Below are 16,421 nucleotides of genomic sequence, written 5' to 3'. Positions count from 1 at the left end.
TGTATTCCTCACATACACAATTCCCTTTGAATCAGCATTAGTTTCAAAGTGTATGTTTTGTTCAAAAAATTTTTGCCCTCCTCTTATATTGATTTCAATTGTACCTACTTAATATCTGCACATTCTAGAAACACCAGAATTAAGGGGATTTTTGTCTTAAATTAAAAAAAATCTTTCTTTCTACTAACAAACACAGATAATGTGGATATTCAATTCCTTTGTTTGGATATAATTTCAGGAGAGGATATGCACTGTAAGTAGAAAAAAAATGGATTGCCTATGAATAACTGATGCAAGAGAACAATTCTAAGATATATTTTTACTTAATTCAAAATAGGTATGATAATTATCAGATATTAAAAGTTAACACTACGTACTCTTCCAATATAAAGTTGAGTTTCTTTATAATCTGTTTTTAAATAAGCATAGTATTGATTTCAAGTTGTGAACATATAAAAACCCATTTTTTTTTTTAAATCTTCCTGCTGTTAGTGAAACAGAATGTGGGTGCTTTAAATACTCTTGATGTGTCTGTCACTGGCTCAATAGTTTCCCCTCCTGTGCAGAAGAGGTCTTTGTCTGTCACTGGGATCACTATGGAGGTGAAGATTGCCATGTCGGTTTTCTATCTACTTCTTAAAATGTAAGCACCTCATCTAGGCTGCCATCTCTAGAATGTCAGATTGGGTAGATGATTCCATCACTAGATCGCACTGTATTTTGCCATTTGAAACCAGATGTCATTTCTGGGAAGAGAGTTAACGCTTTCATCACAGAGTATTTCTCTTGTTTTGCTTAACATCTACTCACCTTTTGGTTTTGAAGAAATACAAAATACTAGCTAATAAGGCTATCCCCAGGCAGAGTTTTCATGTTACCAGTGGCAGTCTCTGCACTTGTAAAGACCCTTCAATAATCTGTCAAAAACTGACATCACTGTGTGAAAGCTGTTCATTTCTATATCTCATTTTGGATTGCTGTATGTGCACTTTTATATCCTTCAGTTCGACATAACATTTGGCCTTTCATGTTCTCAGTTTAAGCTACAGGGAATTCAGAGCTATTTCAAAGCATAATTATACCAATCTGCATATAAAAGGCTATATGTCCTACAGAGGATTCTATGGAAAGCAAACTGTTTCAAAGAAGAAAATTAGAAGTAATTCCCACAACTAAAATTCACTAAAGTTAATACATTTTTCATCTGATGAGGACAGCTTTATTTTTTTTTAAGCCAATAGATCAATCCCAAAAATGGTGGGGATGATTTTTTGTGAGCAAGGTCAGGAAAAGAGGAGTCAGCAAGAACTGAAAATTGAAGAGGAAAGTAAAGCAACAGGATGTGTACATTATACAATATTGTTTTTGAAAACAGCCACATCACACCAGAAAAATCACTACTTCATATTACTATATCAGACAATAAGATTCTCACCTACATAATGTATTAACTATTTATTGTTGCATGGCAGTATACCCCAAAACATAGCAACATAAAACCACAAATATTTATTATCGCACAATCTGTGTGGTTCAAAAATTTTAGTGCAGCTTAGCTAGGTGCATCTGGCTAAGGACTCTCAGAAGGTTGCAAGCTGTCAGCAGGGCCTGTAGTCTCATCTGAATGTTCAACTTGGGAGTCTGTTTCCAAGCTCACTCATGTGGTAGTTGACAGCCCTTGATCTTGTGCCACATGGGTCTCTCCACGTAGTTGCCTCCACAACAGCTCTGCAAGGAATCCAAAAAATAGTAAGACAGTATATAAGAAGTTCTTCAAAATGGAAACAATAGCATTTTGATACCCTAATGTCACATGTGAAATCACTTCACTTTTATCATATTGATTTTTTAGAAGTGGCTTACTATATCCCATCTACATTCAGGGGAGAGGTATTACTCAAGGCTGTCAATGTTAGGATGTGAAAATCATTATGGGCCATCACAGAGGCTGTCAGTCCTACATAAAAACAGTCATGTTACATTGCTTTAGGTACTTTTTTATATTACAAAAAGCATTTCAGAATGCAAGTTCTGTCAATGTGGTTTTAAACTAAAAGTAATTCTACTACACAAACTCTGCATTCCTTTTCCCCAAATACATTTCTCTCCAAATATAATCTTGCTAGTTTTAGAAAGTTTCATAACTTGTAATTGATGAGTACAGTTACTTACATTTTGTAAGTAACAGTTTTTATCTTTTTTTAACATGAAAAATTGAAATTAAAAAAAAACACAACTCACAAATATAATTGTGTAAATTCGGGAGCTAACAAAGTACTTAGCACAGAAGTTACACAGCATATGGTTATCTTAGTCTTAAATAGTAAAATGTGTCTGTATGTGCCAACTCTTAATTATCAGCTCATTAACACTCAGGTGTCAATTGCTGGTGGCAAAGGCAATGCCCAAATGGCCTAGTTTCTGTCATGCACAGTGTAATTAAATTGACCTCAAGTACTGAAGCTTGCTAGTTGTCTGATACTATTTGGACACTAATTTCAGGCCACTATTCAAAATAGAGTAATATGGTAAATAAACTAATGCAATGAGAGAAAAGCTATATTAAGTTTTATATTGTAATATAATATAATAACCTTAAAGACAATTGAATAAATAAGCACTATTCTAATCTATAACAAATGTAACAATGCATATTACCCCTTTGGTTTTAACATTATTGTTTTAAAATTACTTTAGATTTCAAGATAATGACATTACAAAAAAAGTAAAAATAAGTTATTGTAATAGTGGCATAGGGAAAAATAAATTACATATTTTATTATTTTGTTTATTGATATGTAATGAAATAAATGAATTATTTATATTTAAAATTTTAATTATTAATTCCAAATTGTGATTCAATTTCAAACATATCAATGCTTTTCTATATAGCCTTAACAACAGCAAAAATAAAAAATACTAAAGAGAATCCCATATTCAAACTCTCAATAATGTAAGATCAAATTTCCACATGACATTCTGCGTTATGCTTATATAAGACTTTACTTACTATGTCCATAGTTTATTTTCAAGCTCCCAGTTACAGAGAGGGGAGAGGTCAATTATGCACTAAACTTCCTTCCTCCTAAAACTTTATGAACATGAAAAAAAGTTTAATGAAAAAGCTACAATGACAAATAAAAGACAAACAATTGAGGAAATAACTATGACAACATTCTGAATGTTTGTAAGTAGATAAAAAGGTATAATTGACATACTAACTGCAAAAATTTTAAAACCTTAGCTGGAATCTAAGAGTGTGAAGAAGAAACCTGGTTTATCCCACAGAAAATTCCAAAGGCTCAATAATTGATAGCACAAATTAGTTCTGAAGTAGGGGTAAAAATAAGCCTAATAAAAAGGACCGAAAATGTTATTAAGAAGCAGTTAGACCTCCAGATGTCCTCATCAACTGTGCACATGTAGGTGATCAACTATTCCCTCTGGTTAGAAGACAGGAGATTTATTATTCTCTAAGGAGGTTGAAACAGAGCGCTCCTATATTAGAAAATAGCAGGTACAGTTTAAAGTGCAATCGTCATACCAAGAAGTCTGGATCTTGGGTCTTTCAGATTTTTTTTCCTAGTTAATTTTTCAGAATTCAAGTACTCAGGCTTATACCTCCAGGCAGAAGACCTGAAAATATTTCTCTTGGTTATCCAACAAGACCAAGAAGAAAAATATGCCTAAGCATATTGACCAGGAGTTCTCCAATTAAATGTTAGCCAGATTACCCTACAGACAAACATACTCAACAAGTCCTTCACACAGGGACAGAATTTATCTTCAGCATTTTAGAGTACCTAAATTCTTAATTATGAGATGACAGCCAAGTATCATAAAACATTATGAAAAGTCTCTAACATAATTATAGGAGACCCTATTTGGAAAAAAATGAAATGTAAAATAAACTGTCATCAATATATTTGGATGAATAAAATAAAGTATTGCATACACAAAGAGTTAAAAGTACTTTAAGAGAGGAACATTCAGAAAACAAAAAGAACTCTTAGAATTCAAGTAACAATAATAATAGTAATAATAAAATAAAAAAGCTCAGTAGAGGTTTGGAATAGATACATGTTTAACAAAATACCCCAGAAAGTACATTTTTAAAATATAGAAAAGAAAAAGCAATGAAAATTGACAGAGCAGTAGAGGAGGTTCAGCATCCAAATAATGAAGGATACAAAAAAATAAAGAAAAATAAGGGAAGAAATGATGAGAGTAATAACTCGAGAAAATTTCCAAAAGTTGAAAGACTTGGGTTTGAAGATTGAAAGAGCTGACAAAGTGCCTGCAACATGGATGAAAATGGACCGTCAAGTTACACAATACCAGATTTCAGAACTTAATCACAAAGAGATTCTCTCACAAGTTTACAAAGGAGCTGGGGGATCCTGTGTTCATGAAAAGTTTATTTACAAAAATGGTCCACTTAGTTTAGAAGATGATATGGAAACCCTTTCAAAGAATCAAAGCTTAACAACAGAAAAATTTGGCATGAGTCAAGCCTGACCAAGACCTAAATTCTTCAAGTGTTCACATAGAGTTTTGGTCTTTTTCATACTAGATACTGCTCACCCTTAGTGTCTGAGGCCTAAAATTAAGGCCCATTGTTGTGTGTTGACATCACTAGGAAGGACTCAAAAAGTCTAACTTCAAGTTCCCTTCCCACTCTGCTCCAGAAAATGAGGTCTCTTAACCAAACCATCCTACTTATCAAGGAGACCAGGCACAGGCCCTCCTTATCCTGGGTTTCCTAGTAGTGGTTTCAGTTCCCTGCTAACACATGGAATTATTCAAATAAGCTAATCACATCATCCCCTTGGAACCAGGGTGCACTTCTTGAAACACAAAGCTTTTCTCCCACAGTCCCTGGTTGTTCCCTTTGTTTCTAAGTGCAAACTCCATATGGTCCTGTGCAGAATGTAGTGTCCTCCCCTCCCAGGATGTGAGAAGATGTGACTAATAAATTGTTGTAGATGCCATTTGTCCAGTGTCCAGTTGCAGATTCTCCATCCCAATAAACCCAGGGCAGGAATCCCTCCCTCACCAATAGAGTGAATAGGAGCCAAGTAAAATAACCTCTTAAAGGGTGACCTCCAACCATGACCAAGGACACCTGGTCTACTTTAATTCATTGCTTTTGGCTATGTGGTTTCATGATACTAGGAAGGCCACATGCGAACAAACCACTAATTGGTTCCAGTACCACTTTGTTCCTTCTCTTCCCTTTCTAGGAAGCTCTTGTTTTTCTCCAAAAGAACAATTCTTGTTAATTGACTGTACCTGGGCATGACTGACTGTTGGGTTTGGTCTGTTTTTGGCAAATGTCTCTGAGTCTTCTCCCCGTAAAAGTAGTGACAACACGGCCGGGCGCGGTGGCTCACGCCTGTAATCCCAGCAATTTGGGAGGCCGAGACGGGCGGATCACGAGGTCAGGAGATCGAGACCATCCTGGCTAACCCGGTGAAACCCCGTCTCTACTAAATAATACAAAAATCTAGCCGGGGGGAGGGGGGGTGGCGGGTGCCTGTAGTCCCAGCTACTCGGGAAGCTGAGGCAGGAGAATGGCATAAACCCGGGAGGCGGAGCTTGCAGTGAGCTGAGATCCGGCCACTGCACTCCAGCCCGGGCGACAGAGCGAGACTCCGTCTCAAAAAAAAAAAAAAAAAAAAAAAAAAGGTAGTGACAACACAGCACCTTAAAGGTAGGCTGGTGCTTGAGTCCTGCCTATCAAGGGTAATCTAGAGCTCTGGTTATAGCATCTAATCTAGTGACCTCCATTAGCTGCTTGGGACAGCCACGTGGATATTAACTGTGACTGTACACCCCCAGGAGGAACATGGGATGACACATTGTCAGGTTTGTAGAAAGGAAGGAGACTGATACCCTAGAAAGAATTAAGCACGGCTCCCAGGTTGCCTAACAAGAGCCGCCGTTCAGGCAAGGGTAGCCACCTTGCCCATTTCCTGTGTAACTGTTTCCCTCAATGCATCCCATGCATCCTCTTGACTCCCAGGGGTACAAAGGTGGACATCCATGGCAGCCCATGGTCAAGGCACTAATAGAAAAATAATGAGAGAGAGAGTTTAGGAGCATTTCTTACCAGCCCCTCTTAAAACAGTGGAGAGGTAATGCAGCTACTCTCCCAGTGAAAAACCCTATCCAAAATACCTAGGCTTTTCTTAGTGTTGCTGTTTACCAGCATGCAAAAGTATTTCACTGCCATGCCTGCCTCACAGTCAAAACGACCTTACTAGATGCGGACTCCAGCACTGAGGACAGACACTGACTGATATTCACTGGGGAATTAGATAGCTGTCTACAGGTGGACTGCTAGGCTCCCAACATTTTTACCCTCAACCACACAGAAAGTCTCCACCAAGAGTGATCAGGAAACAGACTGAAAGCTGTGACTATTAAACTTTACATGTTTAGAAATTCAAAATATTCTGAGGAAATTTGTACAGAGAGATTAAAAAAAAAAAAAAAAGAGAAAGGCTGCATGCCTATAGCAGACAATGGTTTTGAGAATGACCTCTGGGTCATGACCCCAGAACTCTTCCATTGTGCCAAAATGTTGTCTGTTTCTCTATTGCAACAAAGATCATGATTCTTAGCTTGACAGAGTAAAATATCCATGACACCCTTATGGCATAGCGTAGGTGTTATTTAAAACCCAACTTAAGTCTGGGGCTCTTAAACCCTATGATGCAACCATTTCCTTGGAAAGGGCCCCTAACCTTTATGATAATTATTTAAGGCTTGCTAAAGTAAAAAGTTTATAACTATGAGCAGAGTATAGAAGGGAAAAACTATTAGAAAAAGAAAGAAGGAATCTTGGATACAGAGAGAGAGAATAAAATTCAGATAAAGGTATATAATTTGACCACTTCTCATTGCTCCTGGAATCTCTATACCATGGCCATAAGCTGACAGTGGACTTCTCCTTGGCCCTACACCATACATCTTTAGCGCGGCAATTTTTGGTCACATACTGTGCTTTTCTGGAAATAGAGAACTCTCATAGACATTGGGCTTCTGATCCTCCATACCAAGCTGGCCATTATGCCCTGAGTCATGAAATTAACATTCCATAAGTTCTGCATAGCTACCTAGGACTTCCTTCAACAGACTGGCACCAAACTGGACCCTCTAATATAGCCTCCCTGCAAGAATGAGTGGCTTCACTTCTCCTCAGCCTCTTGTCTGATGCCTCAGTGCTAGAAGAGATCAACTCACTTGTGGAACTCTTAACAACCTGGGAACAACTGAGAGAACATGTTGATACACTTTATGGATCAACTACCACCATTATACATGATAGAGCTCAATGGAATTTTACTGCTTTTCATCCCTTTGTCAGGATGTCCCTGATAAACAACAGGATGAAAGGGTCAGCATAACTGGCCAAACATAAGGCAGTCAGTTTTGTACCAAAAGCCCCGGATGGAAAATGCCTTCTTCTGTACATTTTCATAATCTCTCAGTCTGTTGTCTAACAGTTGACCCCATGGAGGTAAAGATCTCTGAGAATCTCTTGCCCCACAGAGACACAATATAAAAATCAAGGCAACAAATATCACTATATGTACTAGGGCCACAATACAAGGCCTCATCAGAACACTTCTTATTCCTTTAAAGTTGTAAACATTATTGATAATGATTAAGGCATTTACTTTACTTCTTAAAATAGACAATGTTGGGCTCTTGAAGAAGGTACTCAGTGCAACTTCCATGTACCCTCAAGACACTGAACAGTCAGGTTAAGTAAGAGGCATAATGCTATCCTCAAAGAATTGCTATTTAAGCTACTAACTGGCAAATAGAACCCCTGCTATTGCCATAGGTATGGATTAGCTTAAATCCACATCCCTCTGTATTCTCTACAATAATGCCACACAAGTCCCTCACTTTTCTTTATTGGTCATATGCGGGACACCACTGAAGTTTACGTTTTTGAAGATTCCGTCATTCATAGCCCTCTTTACCCTGGTCAAGTGCATACTTCACATCCTAGGGAGTTTCTTCCACTGCATAGCAATCTATTTATGACAAAGATATAAACTGATGCCAAGGCTTCAATGAGCTAATGAGGGTCTAAAATTAAGGCCCAATATTACATGCTGTCTTGATATCTTGTATAACCGAGAGAGCCTCAAATGCCCTAAGCCTTCTTCACTCTGATCCCAAAGATAAGATTCCCCTAGCCAAAGAATTGTCTTTATTAGGCATCCCCAAGCACAATTCCTTTTTTTCTTTTTCTTTTCTTTTCTTTTTTTTTTTTTGAGATGGGGTTTCACTCTTGTTGCCCAGGCTGGAGTGTAATGGCATGATCTTGGCTCACTGCAACTTCCGCCTCCCAGGTTCAAGCCATTCTCCTGCCTCAGCCTCCAGAGTAGCTAGGATTACAGGCATTATCCACCATGTCCGGCTAGTTTTGTATTTTTAGTAGAGACTATGTTGGTCAGGCTGGTCTCAAACTTCCGACCTCAGGTGATCTGCCCGCCTCGGCCTCCCAAAACGCTAGGTTTACGAGCGTGAGCCACCGTGCCTGGCATAATTCCTTTTTATCCCTAAGTAGTGAGGTTTCAGTTCCAGGCCCAGACCCATAGAATTACTCAAACAATTCAATCACATCCTCTAGTGGGAGGTTGTTTGCTCCTTCCCTGAGTGCAACGCCAGCATGGCCTTTTTTGTTGTGCAGGGTCTTCCCCAAGGTTGTGAGAATATTTGACTAAAAACTTGCTGTCGTTGTCATCTGTCTGTCCACTGTTAGGTGTGTGTGTCTCCATTCCCATAACCCTATGGTGGGAATGCCTCCTTCAATGGGGTGAATAGTACATGACTAAACTATCCTTTGCATGCCTTCCTATTTTTCTTTCAATGCTTCACTAAATTAGTTGAAGTACGTTGAGCTAACCTGGGTGAAATTATTGGGTGAAATGATGATGATTTTGTAAAATCAGGTTAGTCAGATTTACTCTTGGTGATGCAGCAGTTTGTTCAATGTGATTTCTATGGGAGACATACTCATATTTGGCTCTAATTGTGCTTACTCACTACCAATATAACTTGTCATTAAGAGGAATAAAAATGCCTACATTTCATTTTAATATAAATCTATAAAAGAACAGTAAGAACTGTCTTTAGTTTCTTAGACCAAATTTAACAGTGCCTTTTATAAGAGAATCATCATTATGGATGAACATACTAAGAAGTGGAAATTTTAAAATATAAAGTGAGGTTCTAGATGATATAATTTATTTGCATATTTTCAAATATAACTGCTCCCAAGATTTCAATTTAAAATAAGACACAGAGAATGGAAACATAGATTGGCACAGGTGGAGAGTTCAGAGTCAAGAGAAAGGATTAGGGTAGGTTGTTAGGTTTATTGTTAGGTTCTTCCATGAGTTGACTTATATTTGTGTTATTTTCTTCATAGGTGGGATTCAGACCAAAATATTTTTAAGGCCCTGTTCTGCATTAAAATTCTATCATCCTATGGGATCTGCTTAAAAAATAGAAAATAAGATTAATTGCTAGTAGAGGTTAGAAGATAATTGATGAACACAGACTTAAAAACTTGAAGGTGTTAAGACTTCTTCAAAAATATTTGTTGAAAATATTAGTTGAAGTCAGATGCATAGGAAAGATTTTAAAATGCCTTTTACAATTGTTACATATTTTAATTGTTTTATTAACATTTTCTTTATCTTTATTACTTATTGTTATGGGTGTGTTACAAAACAAACAAACAAAAAGCCAGAAAGTTTGACTTAACCTGTGTTCTTTTTACATGGATCAAGCCTAATTGGGTACATATACTAGTCAAAGTTATGCATACAAAAAAACTTTAAAAATATTTATAATTTACGCATATTTATAAAATTACTTCTAAACATTATTAATGAGAAAGTTTTGACTTAGAGATTTAATTTAAATAGTATTAACAACCATCAGTTATTATACAGAGAATAAAGCAGAATGCAGCATGGATAGTACCATTTTAGAATCAAAATTAAAGGCCGGGCGGGGTGGCTCACGCCTGTAATCCCAACACTTTGGGAGGCTGACGCGGGTGGATCACGAGGTCAGGAGATTGAGACCATCCCGGATAACACGGTGAAACCCTCTCTCTACTAAAAACACAAAAAAATTAGCCAGGCGTGGTGGCGTCTGCCTGTAGTCCCAGCTGCTGGGGAGGCTGAGGCAGCAGAATAGCGTGAACCCGGGAGGTGGAGCTTGCAGTGAGCCAAGAACGCGCCACTGAACTCCAGCCTGGGTGACAGAGCAAGAGTCCGTCTCAAAACAAAAAATAAATAAATAAATAAAAAAGAAAAAATTAACAACAACTGTGGAATTGTTTAACTATAATGCACTTCAGGCCCCACATCGGCAGAAAGCATAGTAAAATTAAATAGTAAAATTAGAAAGCCTTTCTACAAATAAGATACCTTTCTGCACTTTTTTTTTTTCCTTTACATTAATTTGTTTAATGGCATTATGGTCCTCTCCATCATTTCTCCCTCGCCTTCATCAGCTGACCGACCATCAAGGTAGTGAGGAAGTACAGTCTATTTGTCCTCTGAAAGGCCTCTCAATTCTACCCTCTCCCCTCCATTTTCACCAGTCCATTCTAAGTCAATTGGGTTCATTTGTTCTTTACCTAGAGATTCACAGTAATCTCTTCTTACCCCAACGTCTCTTTTTCTCTTTTCCATTGTTGCAAGTTATCTTGCTATTTAATTTATTATTATTATTATTATTATTATTATTATTTAGACAGGGTTTCACTCTGTCACCCAGGCTGGAGTGCAGTGATACAGTCTCAGCTCACTGTAACTGCCACCTCTCCAGCTCAAGTGATCCTACCATTTCAGCCTTTCATGTAGCTGTGACTACAGGTGCGCGCCACTACTCCCAGCTAAATTTTTAAAAAATTGTTTTGCAGAGACAGGGTCTCTCCGTGTCACCCAGGCTGGTCTCCAATTCCTGAACTCAAACGATCCTTACACCTCGTCCTCCTAAAGCGCTGGGATTACAAGTATGAGCCACCAGCCAGACAAGTTATCTTGCTAAATCTAAATTAGGCAATTCTTAGTTATTTGTAGTATATACTTTTATCTTTTATTGTTATTATATCTAGGACTTGGATAGACGCTTCTATAGAGTGTTAAAAAATGCTTTCTCACACACACAAAAATACATCTTAAAGTAAAAAAATCACCTAATATATCCTTTTCACTCCAAATAACTGATTTGCAGTTGGAAGTTTGCTTCCCACCTCAGCAGCAACATCTATAACCAATAACCACAGTGTTGTAGCCTTATCATATAACTTGGTAAAAAGCTAGGCCAGTATTACATATTTTTGCATGATGTTAGTGGTATCACCAATGTTCCCCTATTCTGGTTTCTAAAGTTATAAGGACATCATCCTAGAATCAGGAATACACCTTTAAATGGAGTAATATTTGCAAACACTGTCATGTGAGGCCATACATGATTGTCAAAGAGGCAATGGAAGCAACACAAGCATCTATGGAGGCATTCAATGAGGTGGTTTGATATTACCACATTTTAAAATAAAATTTAATATACTTCTTAATGTTGCTTAAAGAGTACTATACCACTTCATTTCATTCTTTGTCAGGTTAAAACTAGAATTACTTATCATTTGTTTTCATTACGTTTTTCCTTATTTTAACTTATGTATGTTAAAATGTAACTCACACACATCTCTCATTCTCTCTGTCTTTAATTCAGTTTTGTTTGGTATATTCTGTTACAACCATGTTTTTTGTTTTTGTTTTTGTTTTTATTTTTGTTTTTTGTACTCTTCATAGCCCTGTCATAAATAAGGGTGGTTTTCATGTAATGTTAAAATAAATCATTGATTGCATGGTGTTGAAAGGCCCATGCCAGTTTGTTGATGATCAAATACTATTGCTTTCCAAACAGGCATTTTGATATTTTAAAGACTAACATTAGAGAGGAACGAAAGACAGATGTTTTACCTATAATATGATCCTTTATGTTCATGTAATTCTTTCATATGAGCCTGTTATACCTTTCCCAATTACACACACACACACACAAACACACACGTATATACGCACACAATTTTGAGAGAAATACTTTGCTAGAGAAGTTTGAAATTGGCTATTCACTCTATTATTAATTAAGAAACACAACTGAGAATAAGAGAATTCTCACATTTTTGAAGTAAGATTTAGAGTTGTGGGCTTACACAAGTCACCATGCCAACACTTCTTTTCTTCCTTTTTTTCATGATCAAGAGAAGAGTTATTCATAATGATAGGGAGAAAATGGAGATGGGGATTGTGTTTCAGATTAGGTGATTGCAATGTTATCTAAATGTTCCTATCTTTCAGACAGATTGGTTGAGGAGCTGCCCAATGATCATCAGATGTTTTCTACGAAAAATAAAGAAGCATACCAAAACAAAAATATCTTCACCTACACAATATTTTCAGTATGAATCAATTAATTCCCTTCACAATATGAATACTCCTTTAGAAATATCAGTTAAGTCACAGATTAATTTGAACTACCTGAACTGGGAAATTTTAAACCTAGTTTTCCTGACAAGGAGATAAAACTTTTGATTCAAAAGAAAAAAAAAAAGAAAATAAAGAGGAGATTTTAGTTATATTCTGAACACCCAAAGGACATCTCTAGGGAACAGAGCCTGTCAAGCTAAGTAATGACAATTTCAAGAAGTCTATTATTAGAGCAACTTTTAAAATTCAATTCTATTGAGCAGATACTGAACACTGCCCTAATTCATTTTTATGAAAATCATATGCAAACAAAATGATTCTGTCAAATATTCGGTATTTCCAACAAGCATTTATTTGTACGGAAATACATATTCAGAAAGGACACTGGGGTCAGATAAATATGTCCTAGTCCAAACATACACATGTATTTTTCAACAGTAGAGACAGGGGACTATTTGAGAGTTGTAAAATGAAGTGGAGGAAGAAAGTGAAGCTAGCCAGATGTGTTTTATTTTTTGTACTCCATACTACTGATAAATGGAGAGGCAAATATGAACTGAGCTGATGAGTGGATACCAAAGGCAAGTCTACTTTCATCTTGAGGTTTTGAAATTTGCACTGCTTAGACACAACTCTGTGGCAGGTTGAAATTTTGAGAAAAGAATTTCTTTTGTTTGTAGACTGTATTCTATACTTTTAGTAACCAAGATCAGTGGTTAAATGTTGAAAAAAAAAGTAATAACATATACTACTCTCATTGTGAAACTGCCATTGCAAAGTTATAACTGAGAAAATTATTGCAGTGAAAGAGATCCAAGCTAGCCAACCCCATCTTGCTTTTAACCTCCAAGCTGTCCTTGTTCACTCCTAGGCATAGGCCCAGCTAACTTTGGGAGGAACTTGGTTTATAGCTTAACTTTGAAACAAAGATGATAACAGCCCTTTCCCAAAACAAACCCCTTTCCTGTCTGGGGACTAGACTGCCTTTGTAGGACTAACAAATTAGCCACAAGATTAGAGATTATGGTTTAAGAGTCATGCAGCTGAAGGCTACAAGATTCTGACCTTTTCTAAATTTCTTCTGGGGATAACTTCACTATTGCAATACCTAAGGTCACTGCTTGAGATATTTTGGAGACTCTGCACTTAATCAATCAGTTGGCACCACCCAGATTGATAAACTGGTGCATCGGGTCTTGTGACCCCCAGCCAGCAACTAACAGTGCAACATGACAGCTTAACAGCTTCTATTTCCTATGATTTCATCTCTGAACCATCTAATCAGATCTGATTCACTGGTCCCCCTACCCACCGAATTATCCTTAAAAACTCTGATTCCCCAAATACTCTGGAAAACTGATTTGAATAATAAAAAAAACTCTGGTCTCCCTAACAGCAGGCTCTGCATGAATAACTTTCTCTATTGCAATTCCCCTGTCATGATAAATTGGCTGTGTCCAAGCAGTGGGCAAGGTGAACCTGTTGGGCAGTTACAAGTCTGTGTTAACATTGTGCTATGCATTTCAGATTTATCCACTCATCTAATCCTCACAGCTATTCTACAACTAAGTGTACTTATCCATATTTTACAAAGGGTAAAAGATTAAGATTCAGATGTGAGGTAACTTCAAAAATATCTTCCCTGTTTCCACAGCATTAAATAAGTTTAAATTTGAAATACAGATCATATGGTGCAGTGCTTTTCAAATATTTTGGGGAGTGATTCACAGTAAGAAATATATTTTACATTGTGACCTATTTTATACATATATCTGAAAAAAGTTTCACAAAGAACCATTTGCTTTTACATAAATGATGTATTTTGATGCTTTTCTAATCTATTTTTCTATTCTATTTACTTCTTTTTTTATGTTATAATCTCGGGCCACTGATAACTCTCAACCGTAAATTTTGATCACTTAATTCTTTGATTATTTAATATTTTCCTCCAATTTCCTTGGAAATTAGAATTTTCCTAAAGGCAAATAATACCATTCATTTGTACATTCTCTCACTGTCAGACCTCAGTATATGTCTGTCATCTAATACAATTTAATTTTACCACTGAAAATTCATAATCTTAAAGAGTCTGTGTTATATTTCCCAGAAAGAGTGAAAGTAAGGGAAAAAAGGTAGCGATATACAGGGGGAATCAAGACAACTTGTAATTATAGCTGTTAACATTTCATTGAGAACTATCATTCTTCTGTATTTTATTCAGTTCTCTTCCACTGAATTGGTTTATCAGATGTTCAAAGCAAGAGAAACACCTAGTCACACCCTCCCCCCGGCCAACTTGTTGCCTTATAAAATGAACCTTTGTTCAGATGTGTGCAATTTGAACTCAAGAAAATCAGTTACAGAGAACGAACACGAGATTAAGAAGCACATTTCTTCTTTTACCTTGTAGTTAATTCAGACCTAAATTTCTATAGGGTTAATTTGATTATTTTAATATTGTAAAAAGAATCTATCCTTTCATTCACATTTTCTACTTGGAAAATGATACCCATATGGATTTTTTCCTTACATTTCTGTCAACTTTAAATATGAAATACTGTGTTTCTAAAGTTTTAGATAAAATCCTTTTTTTTTATTGCTTGAAGGCACTCAAATCTTAAGTACAACCTCTATGTTAATCTTTGTGGACCCTTGGATTTACTACACATCAAAAAAAAGTTAAAAAGTAAATACACCATTAGGTGGAAAAATATATGCTTCTATGATTCATTTTGGGTATCATGAGAATCATATACAACTAAATGTCTACTTTCAAAACTATAAATATAATAAAATTCTTCAAAACCTAGCATATGCTGCTTCAAATGAGACTCAGTTTTGAACAGATGTTCCCTTAGACCTGTTATATTAAGACTAAAATTACTAAATCAGCATTAGATGTTTTTAAACTTAGAACCATATTTGCCACTGATTTTTATTCAAAGCTCCCACAGGCGTCAGTGGAAGATGCATGCATGGAAAAATGGCATAATATGTATCCTAGTTTTATTTATTTCATATGTATACAGCAGTATAAAATAATTTATTACATTTACACTCATTTTACTTATGTATTATTATAGCATTCACAGTAACAAACACTATAGTTAAGATTGAAACTCATCTTTAGTTATAATACCCTGTTTTCACTCACAGATAACTGTCTCAAAAATGTGTTTAGAGCTGAAATTCCCTGCTTACTTTCAGCTCTAGCATGTATGAATATGTTGGAAGTCTGAGTTATATCATTCAGAAATTTTTGAGTCTCATGTGAAATTTAGTATTTTTTGAATGATGAATGCAAGATTTTTATGCAACTCAAAAACATCTGGAGGGTAAAACTTCAAACTCAGCATGTGACAAATTTTCAAGAAATAAAAGCAATTTTCCTAATTTTACAAATACTTAAAAAATAACAGTGATTAGAAATACATGCATGCACACTAAAAGTATTAGAATTTTAGTCGTATTATTGCCTGCAATACTCTGGCGGCACCCATCTACCCGCATTCTTACAGAATGCTATAATCTAAAACCTATGCCAAGATTTGAAGAAAAAAATACTCTACTGAACAGTTTCACAAATTACTGTATAAGGATTTTGTCTGACTTCGCAGAGGGATGTTTCTTGAAGTACTAACAATATATAAAATAATTTTACTACTTCATGGTGTAAAAAATATGGAATTCCATTATTTTCTGTTTTTCCTTGTTAAAAAGGAACATAAAAGGATGTTAAGTGCAAAGCCTTTACCACTACAAAATTAGACTTGAAAAAGATAAAGAACCCAAGAAATTGTAATATGAAAAATATAAGATTTTCAGAAAAATCATCAAGTATACCAATATTTTAAGTATTTTTGAGTTCCTTGGGTATCAATAGCA

The 16,421-nt window shown here is 36.0% G+C and overlaps 1 protein-coding gene across 1 annotated transcript in view; it reads right to left on the bottom strand.

Annotated features, from left to right (window-relative positions):
• Positions 1–1,196: 1,196 nt before the first annotated feature.
• PCDH10 (protocadherin 10) overlaps positions 1,197–16,421 on the bottom strand; it is a 60,593-nt gene continuing 45,368 nt past the window's right edge. Inside the window, exon 5 of the mRNA XM_033215270.1 lies at positions 1,197–1,728. Coding sequence (XP_033071161.1) covers positions 1,658–1,728 — 71 coding nt within the window. The 3' untranslated portion in view covers positions 1,197–1,657. The remainder of the gene's footprint in view (positions 1,729–16,421) is intronic.

This window comes from Trachypithecus francoisi, unplaced genomic scaffold (assembly GCF_009764315.1).
Source record: "Trachypithecus francoisi isolate TF-2019V2 unplaced genomic scaffold, Tfra_2.0 Lachesis_group1, whole genome shotgun sequence".
Classification (NCBI taxonomy): Eukaryota; Metazoa; Chordata; class Mammalia; order Primates; family Cercopithecidae; genus Trachypithecus; species Trachypithecus francoisi.
The sequence above is the reverse complement of the archived record's forward strand: the minus strand, read 5'-3'. Positions and strand labels throughout refer to the sequence as shown.